We start from the raw sequence: 9742 nt of genomic DNA on the forward strand, positions 1-9742 counted from the left end.
AGTCTCTGTTAAAAGTGTTACAGCCTCTTCTTCAGCTTCCTGAACAAGAACAGTTTGTAAAAAGCTTCTACTTTCCTTCATGAAAGAGCAAGCAAACTACCAAGTGATGCATATGCATTATAAGACAATTGAACATAATATGAAACTCATAAGAAAACACAATGATATCATTTATATCATGAAGCAAAATAATATACAAGAATAAAACATTTTGACATTGTTCTTTGGGGAGGAACTCCATCTTTGAGTTGATCTGAATCTCACAGTAGAATCTGCTGGTTTTGAAGATGAACTTTATTCACTTTGAAACTTTAGATAATGTTTCTTTGTCATGTCACTTGTAATGACTGGTTAGGACAGATTTATCCAGATGATATTTTAATGCTTGATGCTAGGGCTGGACCAGAATATTCGATCATTCGTTTGGTGGGTTGGCATTCGATTTTCAATTTTGAGATTCTAATATTCTATTTTTCCCCGAACACCTGAATATCCCACGCAAAACGGTTCTCATTCGCACTTAATATGAATCGCCCATGAGTGAACGTCATGATTCAGTTAATCTGGAAGAGAAGACAAAAGTGCTGAAGACCTCAGCTGTGTGGGAGCACTTTAAATTGAACGAGGACAAGACAAAGGCAGTAGAGCCCTGCACGGACCTCGAATATAGGCCCTAGCCCTTTTTTTATTAACAATTTAGAAAAATGTTTGGAGCATTTTAGTTCGTTAAATATAAGTTTTTGTTTTTTAAAGTAATGACCAAGCGGCTAGCAGCAGACAGTGAGCTGATCGCCTATGTTTGATCAATTTAGCCTTCTCAAATCATCACGACTTGCCTTAAGCCCGGGATACACCGCACGGTTTTAGCAATCCTATAAGATCATTACTTTATCACACTGTGCGACATGGATCGTTTAAACTTGGGTACGACAAGCATGTAGACTGTACGATGATGACGCTTATTGAATCGTAGGCTGCGACACACATTAGCGCAACGTCATCAGCATGCGGTAATGGTAAACAAATACCGGTACATCAAGATGGATCGCGCTTTGGCAGTTGTGCTTTTCATGTGCGCTGAAACAAAGAAGAGGCGCCGGCGGAAGAGGGTAATATGGACCCGCTCATGGCTCGGGAAAAGAGGACAACTTGGGATGCCAGTTTTGCACAGGAAGCTTGGCAGCTGCAGTTCCTCTGCTATCTCCTTCCATGCTATGTCCATTTTGGTGCAGTCATGATAGCAGCTAGAGGACACATCGTACACATTGTTTTTGCCTCCATGGCATTGAAAATGTAGCACTGCTGGTTGCGTGGATCAATACATCATTTCATGTTGCAATTTCATTGGCTGCTGAGTAGATGCAGGTTGTTGCAGCAAACACAGTGTGTTGATCATGCTGTATTTCTGACACTGTCAGAAAACTATCGTAGGCTATCTTTGGTCGCAAGACGGGGAAAACGCCCGTCTTTGAACCTCTCTCTCTGTACGACATAGGACCACCGATTAAGAGCCACGATCACAGAAATCGCCACGATTGCTTCACGATGGCAATCTTTTGTCTGGTCCAGCCAAAAATCATGCAGTGTATCCTGGGCTTAAAATAAAATCTAGATATACTAAAACAGTTCAAGCATATAACAATGTTTAAACGTTAAACCTGCACTATAATAAATGTGCGCTATTGCCAAGTTTGTGTGGAGAGTGGAAGCTAAAGCACGCTCTGCAGGACATGGAGGCACCAGCGCGATCACTTGCATTTTTTTCAGTGGATACGCCATCGTTTTTGCTCATAAGAGTAATACATCATTCGGATCTGTAAAGGGTATACATGTATTTGTGTACACTCACAATATCAACAAAACATGCTTTTATAAAATAAAGAAAACAAGTTTGAAAAATCACCTGAGTTCTGTGTACGCCTATAGTATATTTTTGCTGTAAAAAAACGAGCTGCTTTTATCCGCCATATTAATCAGTAATTTTACACATGATAAAACCATGCATTTAATTTGCTTGGAAAATACTTGCGAATACGGCAGTCATAAAAAAAAAACGTACAGTAGCCCACCCTATTAATAATTTGTCTATATTAAAAGTATTGCTCTTAACAGACCTGTGTGTTTTGTATCACTAGTGCAGTGTCCGTTCTCGAAGCATATAAGCCCTGTACGCGTGAGGCGCGCCGCTTCCGGCTCGCGCCGTTCTGTAGTTTATTTAACGTTTATTAATTCTGAATGTGTCGCCTGTCCATATTGCACCAAAATGTGACACTGTACTCCCTTGGGTCCGCAGCAACACACCCGCCATGCGGGAAGTCGATTGGATGAACGGTTCTCAACACAATAAAAATGCAAACAGACAAACAGAGATTCCTGTCTTTATTATAGAGAAGAATATGTTCAGCCCCCTCCCTCCGAAGCTTCGAATATTCGGTGTTGATTACTACCAAAGCTTCGAAGCTCAAAAAATGGTATTCGGACCAGCCCTACTTGATGCATTATTGTGTCTCATTTGTGTGAGGATGCAGCATCAGACCTGAAAGTGCTGATCTGAAGATGATCTACTTACTATGATTGTTTTTTGTATGATTGTGTAAAGCAGATGAATGTTTGAAATGCTTCCCACATGCAGTGCAGTGATACGGTTTCTCTCCAGTGTGGATCCTCTGGTGTCTTTTCAGGTGTCCTGAATCATTGAATCTCTTGTCACAGTGAGAACACTTGTACGGTTTCTCTCCAGTGTGGATCCGCTCATGTTTTTTCAGGATTCCTGACCGACTGAATCCCTTGTCACAGTGAGAACACTCATACGGTTTCTCTCCAGTATGGATCCTCTCATGTATTTTCAGATGTGTTGACTGACTGAATCTCTTGTCACAATGTGAACACAAATAAGGTTTCTCTCCAGAGTGAATCCTCTCATGCAGTTTTAAACAATTTGCTGAAATAAAAGTCTTTTCACACTCAAAGCACATGTACTCTTTCACACCAGTATGTATTTTCTGATGTTCTTTCAAATTTTGAAGAAACGAAAAACTCTTTCCACACAAATAACTGAAATAAAATAAAAATGGTTAATTTTCAACTCATAAAAACAGAAATGTGAAAGGACATAAAAGTAAACCCTGATGTAACAGCCTAATATAGACAATTGCATAAAAACATTATAGGCACAAATCGTTTATGTAACTATGGTTCCCTGAGAAGGGAAGGAGACACTGCGTCCTCTAGGTGTCGTTATGGGGGAACACATTCAGTGTGACCGGTGTCTGAAGCAAACATCTAAAAACGACAATATCATTGGCCGGCACAGCCTATGACGTCATTACCCGGCGCAACACAGCATAAAAGGGCATCGAGAGAACACATCATCTACTTCTTCGTCTGAAGCTTACGTCCAAAGCATGGTAAGGGAACTAGAGGACACAGTGTCTCGTTCCCTTCTCAGGGAACCATGGTTACATACGTAACCTGAGACGTTCCCTTCCGAGGGAACATTGAACTTAGTCCTCTAAGGGTTGCTATGGGGAACGGTATACCCACACTGTCATGCTGAGGGGAGTGCACCAAGTAACAACTCTACCATAGCCATGGGAGTTGCCCCTAGGAAGCCTTGACGGCTGTCAGTGACATTATCCCCACCGGCCAAGGGCCTGAGTTGCATACCCTAAACAACTTACCTGATAAGGGCTGGGCTGAGGAGCCCGAGCCTAGGGCAGAGCTCAAAGGCTTGGAATCAGAAAAAAGAGATTCCTTTCAGAGGATACGGCCAGGTGTCTAAAAAAAAACAGACCCTGGCCTGTCACCCAGGGGGCTACTACCAGCTCTGAATGAGCTTGTTCAAAGAACTGACTCAACAGATCTTTGGTAGCAACACCCTGCTCAGAAATGTATCAACAGGGATACATGGATTGAGTGGAGCCCAAGGTGAAAACAAGGTGGATTTAGAAATACCGTTACTAAGGCATAACCAAAACTGTCACTTAGACAGGCCTGGGAACCCTTCGTGACTGTGGCACACCCAGGGAGTGGTAATTAACTCAGCGGAAGGCTGCGTGCTCAGAGTGCATGTGGATTGAAAGGTGTATCTCATAGAAAAACCCTATATGAGAGGGGAGAATTGCCAACTCAACCATAACAGTCACAGACAGACTCCGGAGCATCAACTCATGCATAGCTAGAAGGGGCGTGGCACCCAGCTCTCAGACCGAGAGGGGGACACCAGTGCCCAACTGGGAACCAGCGTGCTCGTAAATAACCCTCCAGGATGAGGGGAGCACTGCTGAGCTCACCGAGAGAGTAGCCAAAGAGGAAAGAAGAGTCCTGATGTGCTACCCAATGAAGCCACAGAGTGAAGGATTCGACTCTCAAATGAGAGGAACTCAGATGCTCAGAAGTGAGTGGTGTGCTTGCAAGAGACCCCCAAGGTGAGGGGAGCACAGCTAGCTCACTCAACAAGCAACCCGCCAGGGAGGCAGGAGATGGCCCAGCAACCTGTCATGACTGTTAATCGAAGCTCAAAGGAGCGGAGGCCCAACTCCAAAATAGGAGGGGGACTCAGATGCTCAATCTGGGAGCAGCTTGCTCATAGGTGACCCTCTAAAGTGAGGGGAGCACTGTTAAACTCACCAACAAAGAGAGCAGCCTAACAGGGAGGCAGAGAGAGGCCTAACAACCTGAGGCTGCTACTCAATGGAACTCCAAGGTGCGGAGGACACTCTGGCTGCGTTTACACTGCAAGTCTTAATGCACAGATCCGATCTTTTGACCATATCCGATTTTTTGGCACGTCTGTTTACATTCACTATAGACACGACTGGTATCCGATATCTGTGCTTACATTTATTCCCACCCTAAAGGATTGTCTGCAGTGATCGCTTTACTATGCACATGGTAGACCCTCGGGTTTTAAATGGCCGTTAAAATTATTTATATAATTCACGTCGAATGGCCATTATTATTTGCCAGCATGGACAACGGCTGTCATGGATGTTTTGTAGCACAAAATCTGACTGAACGGATAAAGACCGGAAAATAACGGTAATTTAAATTTGTTAGACTATTTTATCTACAGCTCATTAGAGGTAGAATTCTTTAGTGAAATAAAGATGATATTTATTGAAATTAATTTGAATTAGGGAGAGAGAGAGAGAGAGCAAACGAATAAACGCATGCACCCACGTGCGAGTGAGTGATTGTGAAGCATTGCAAACAAGCTTGTCGGTTTAATTACAAAAACAGCTAAGTTATCACCTCATTGCTGAGAAATACAGTATATGTAGCTTTTAATTGTTGCATTTTCAAAATTCACGGGGCGGGGGTTGAAAACCAGCTCCTGAATGTGCAATTTCTTACCTATAAAAAGTTTCCATCTCATTGCTGTAAAAAAACGAGCTGCTTTTATCCGCCATATTAATCAGTAATTTTACACATGATAAAACCATGCATTTAATTTGCTTGGAAAATACTTGCGAATACGGCAGTCATAAAAAAAAAACGTACAGTAGCCCACCCTATTAATAATTTGTCTATATTAAAAGTATTGCTCTTAACAGACCTGTGTGTTTTGTATCACTAGTGCAGTGTCCGTTCTCGAAGCATATAAGCCCTGTACGCGTGAGGCGCGCCGTTCTGTAGTTTATTTAACGTTTATTAATTCTGAATGTGTCGCCTGTCCATATTGCACCAAAATGTGACACTGTACTCCCTTGGGTCCGCAGCAACACACCCGCCATGCGGGAAGTCGATTGGATGAACGGTTCTCAACACAATAAAAATGCAAACAGACAAACAGAGATTCCTGTCTTTATTATAGAGAAGAATATGTTCAGCCCCCTCCCTCCGAAGCTTCGAATATTCGGTGTTGATTACTACCAAAGCTTCGAAGCTCAAAAAATGGTATTCGGACCAGCCCTACTTGATGCATTATTGTGTCTCATTTGTGTGAGGATGCAGCATCAGACCTGAAAGTGCTGATCTGAAGATGCTCTACTTACTATGATTGTTTTTTGTATGATTGTGTAAAGCAGATGAATGTTTGAAATGCTTCCCACATGCAGTGCAGTGATACGGTTTCTCTCCAGTGTGGATCCTCTGGTGTCTTTTCAGGTGTCCTGAATCATTGAATCTCTTGTCACAGTGAGAACACTTGTACGGTTTCTCTCCAGTGTGGATCCTCTGGTGTCTTTTCAGGTGTCCTGAATCATTGAATCTCTTGTCACAGTGAGAACACTTGTACGGTTTCTCTCCAGTGTGGATCCTCTGGTGTCTTTTCAGGTGTCCTGAATCATTGAATCTCTTGTCACAGTGAGAACACTTGTACGGTTTCTCTCCAGTGTGGATCCGCTCATGTTTTTTCAGGATTCCTGACCGACTGAATCCCTTGTCACAGTGAGAACACTCGTACGGTTTCTCTCCAGTATGGATCCTCTCATGTATTTTCAGATGTGTTGACTGACTGAATCTCTTGTCACAATGTGAACACAAATAAGGTTTCTCTCCAGAGTGAATCCTCTCATGCAGTTTTAAACAATTTGCTGAAATAAAAGTCTTTTCACACTCAAAGCACATGTACTCTTTCACACCAGTATGTATTTTCTGATGTTCTTTCAAATTTTGAAGAAACGAAAAACTCTTTCCACACAAATAACATGAATGTGGCTTCTCCTTTGTATGAACTTTCAAGTGTTTCTTCAGGTCTGAAGCCCTCAAAAATGTTTTGTCACATTGATCACATGTGTACAGCTTCTCTTCAGTGTGAATGTTCATGTGTACCTTAAGGCTTGATGATTTTGTGAAACCTTTCCCACATTGATCACAAGTGAATGACTTCTCTCCAGTATGGACTCTCATATGCTGCATGAGGTTTCCTTTTTGTGTGAAACTTTTCCCGCACTGACCACATGTGTACGGTTTCTCTCCAGTGTGGATCCTCTCATGTGTTTTCAGGTCTCCAGTCTGACTAAATCTCTTGTCACAGTGTGAGCATTTATAAGGTTTCTCTCCAGTATGAATCCTCTGGTGTGTTTTCAGATGTCCTGAGTGACTGAATCTCTTGTCACATTGTGAACATTTATAAGGTTTCTCTCCAGTATGAATCCTCTGGTGTGTTTTCAGATGTCCTGAGTGACTGAATCTCTTGTCACATTGTGAACATTTATAAGGTTTCTCTCCAGTGTGGATCCTCTCATGTGTTTTCAGATGTCCCGAGTGACTGAATTTCTTGTCACATTGTGAACACTCATAAGGTTTCTCTCCAGTATGAATCCTCTGGTGTGTTTTCAGATGTCCTGACTGACTGAATCTCTTGTCACAGTGTGCACACTTGTATGGCTTCTCTCCAGTATGAATTCTCTGGTGCTGTTTTAAACAGTTCACTGAAATAAAAGTCTTTTCACACTCAAAGCACATGTAGTCTCTCACACCAGTATGTATTTTCTGATGTTCTTTCAAATTTTGCAGACATGAAAAACTCTTTCCACACAAATAACATGAATGTGGTTTCTCCTTTGTATGAACTCTCAGGTGTTTCTTCAGGTCTGAAGGCCACAAAAACATTTTTCTGCATTGATCACATGCATGAAGCTTCTCTCCAGTGTGGATGTTCATGTGATCCTTAAGGTTTGCTGAGTGTGAGAAACTCTTTCCACATTGATCACAAGTGAATGGCTTTTCTCCTGTATGAACTCTCATGTGAATATGATTTTTCTCCTCAACTTCACTCAACTCTTTAATCTTCCTGCTTTCTTCAATCAACTCTGAAATAAAATAAAAATGGTTAATTTTCAACTCATAAAAACAGAAATGTGAAAGGACATAAAAGTAAACCCTGATCTAACAGCCTAATATAGACAATTGCATAAAAACATTATAGGCACAAATCGTTTATGTAACTATGGTTCCCTGAGAAGGGAAGGAGACACTGCGTCCTCTAGGTGTCGTTATGGGGGAACACATTCAGTGTGACCGGTGTCTGAAGCAAACATCTAAAAACGACAATATCATTGGCCGGCACAGCCTATGACATCATTACCCGGCGCAACACAGCATAAAAGGGCATCGAGAGAACACATCATCTACTTCTTCGTCTGAAGCTTACGTCCAAAGCATGGTAAGGGAACTAGAGGACACAGTGTCTCGTTCCCTTCTCAGGGAACCATGGTTACATACGTAAGCTGAGACGTTCCCTTCCGAGGGAACATTAAACTTAGTCCTCTAAGGGTTGCTATGGGGAACGGTATACCCACACTGTCATGCTGAGGGGAGTGCACCAAGTAACAACTCTACCATAGCCATGGGAGTTGCCCCTAGGAAGCCTTGACGGCTGTCAGTGACATTATCCCCACCGGCCAAGGGCCTGAGTTGCATACCCTAAACAACTTACCTGATAAGGGCTGGGCTGAGGAGCCCGAGCCTAGGGCAGAGCTCAAAGGCTTGGAATCAGAAAAAAGAGATTCCTTTCAGAGGATACGGCCAGGTGTCTAAAAAAACAGACCCTGGCCTGTCACCCAGGGGGCTACTACCAGCTCTGAATGAGCTTGTTCAAAGAACTGACTCGACAGATCTTTGGTAGCAACACCCTGCTCAGAAATGTATCAACAGGGATACATGGATTGAGTGGAGCCCAAGGTGAAAACAAGGTGGATTTAGAAATACCGTTACTAAGGCATAACCAAAACTGTCACTTAGACAGGCCTGGGAACCCTTCGTGACTGTGGCACACCCAGGGAGTGGTAATTAACTCAGCGGAAGGCTGCGTGCTCAGAGTGCATGTGGATTGAAAGGTGTATCTCATAGAAAAACCCTATATGAGAGGGGAGAATTGCCAACTCAACCATAACAGTCACAGACAGACTCCGGAGCATCAACTCATGCATAGCTAGAAGGGGCGTGGCACCCAGCTCTCAGACCGAGAGGGGGACACCAGTGCCCAACTGGGAACCAGCGTGCTCGTAAATAACCCTCCAGGATGAGGGGAGCACTGCTGAGCTCACCGAGAGAGTAGCCAAAGAGGAAAGAAGAGTCCTGATGTGCTACCCAATGAAGCCACAGAGTGAAGGATTCGACTCTCAAATGAGAGGAACTCAGATGCTCAGAAGTGAGTGGTGTGCTTGCAAGAGACCCCCAAGGTGAGGGGAGCACAGCTAGCTCACTCAACAAGCAACCCGCCAGGGAGGCAGGAGATGGCCCAGCAACCTGTCATGACTGTTAATCGAAGCTCAAAGGAGCGGAGGCCCAACTCCAAAATAGGAGGGGGACTCAGATGCTCAATCTGGGAGCAGCTTGCTCATAGGTGACCCTCTAAAGTGAGGGGAGCACTGTTAAACTCACCAACAAAGAGAGCAGCCTAACAGGGAGGCAGAGAGAGGCCTAACAACCTGAGGCTGCTACTCAATGGAACTCCAAGGTGCGGAGGACACTCTGGCTGCGTTTACACTGCAAGTCTTAATGCACAGATCCGATCTTTTGACCATATCCGATTTTTTGGCACGTCTGTTTACATTCACTATAGACACGACTGGTATCCGATATCTGTGCTTACATTTATTCCCACCCTAAAGGATTGTCTGCAGTGATCGCTTTACTATGCACATGGTAGACCCTCGGGTTTTAAATGGCCGTTAAAATTATTTATATAATTCACGTCGAATGGCCATTATTATTTGCCAGCATGGACAACGGCTGTCATGGATGTTTTGCAGCACAAAATCTTACTGAACGTATAAAGACCGGAAAATAACGG

General features: G+C 43.3%; 1 protein-coding gene across 8 annotated transcripts; it reads right to left on the reverse strand.

The window, feature by feature from the left end:
* Positions 1-2413: 2413 nt before the first annotated feature.
* Positions 2414-7715, reverse strand: LOC107561211 (zinc finger protein 271-like). Of its 8 annotated transcripts, XM_016245589.1 has the most exons (3): positions 6963-7715; positions 6224-6800; positions 2414-3048 (listed from the first exon to the last, which is right to left on the reverse strand). In XM_016245589.1, exons 1-3 carry the CDS (start codon positions 7690-7692, stop codon positions 2562-2564), a joined length of 1794 nt encoding a protein of 597 aa, XP_016101075.1. In that variant the 5' UTR covers positions 7693-7715; the 3' UTR covers positions 2414-2561. The 8 variants fall into 8 exon arrangements, with proteins under 8 accessions (XP_016101075.1, XP_016101076.1, XP_016101083.1 ...); XM_016245590.1 differs by having other exon boundaries at positions 2414-2669; positions 6181-7715; XM_016245597.1 differs by having other exon boundaries at positions 2414-2889; positions 6065-7715.
* Positions 7716-9742: the final 2027 nt, after the last annotated feature.

Source organism: Sinocyclocheilus grahami, unplaced genomic scaffold (assembly GCF_001515645.1).
Source record: "Sinocyclocheilus grahami isolate Dianchi unplaced genomic scaffold, SAMN03320097.WGS_v1.1 scaffold760.1, whole genome shotgun sequence".
NCBI lineage: Eukaryota > Metazoa > Chordata > Actinopteri > Cypriniformes > Cyprinidae > Sinocyclocheilus > Sinocyclocheilus grahami.

Excerpts from the sequence above, each read along its gene's own strand:
- LOC107561211 (XM_016245597.1), bottom strand. The coding sequence starts at position 7,692 with ATGAGAGTTCATACAGGAGAAAAGCCATTCACTTGTGATCAATGTGGA. Across the intron at positions 2,890-6,064 it reads ACTGGAGAGAAACCGTATCA|GTGTTCACATTGTGACAAGA; the intron begins CTGCACTGCATG and ends GAAACCTTATTT.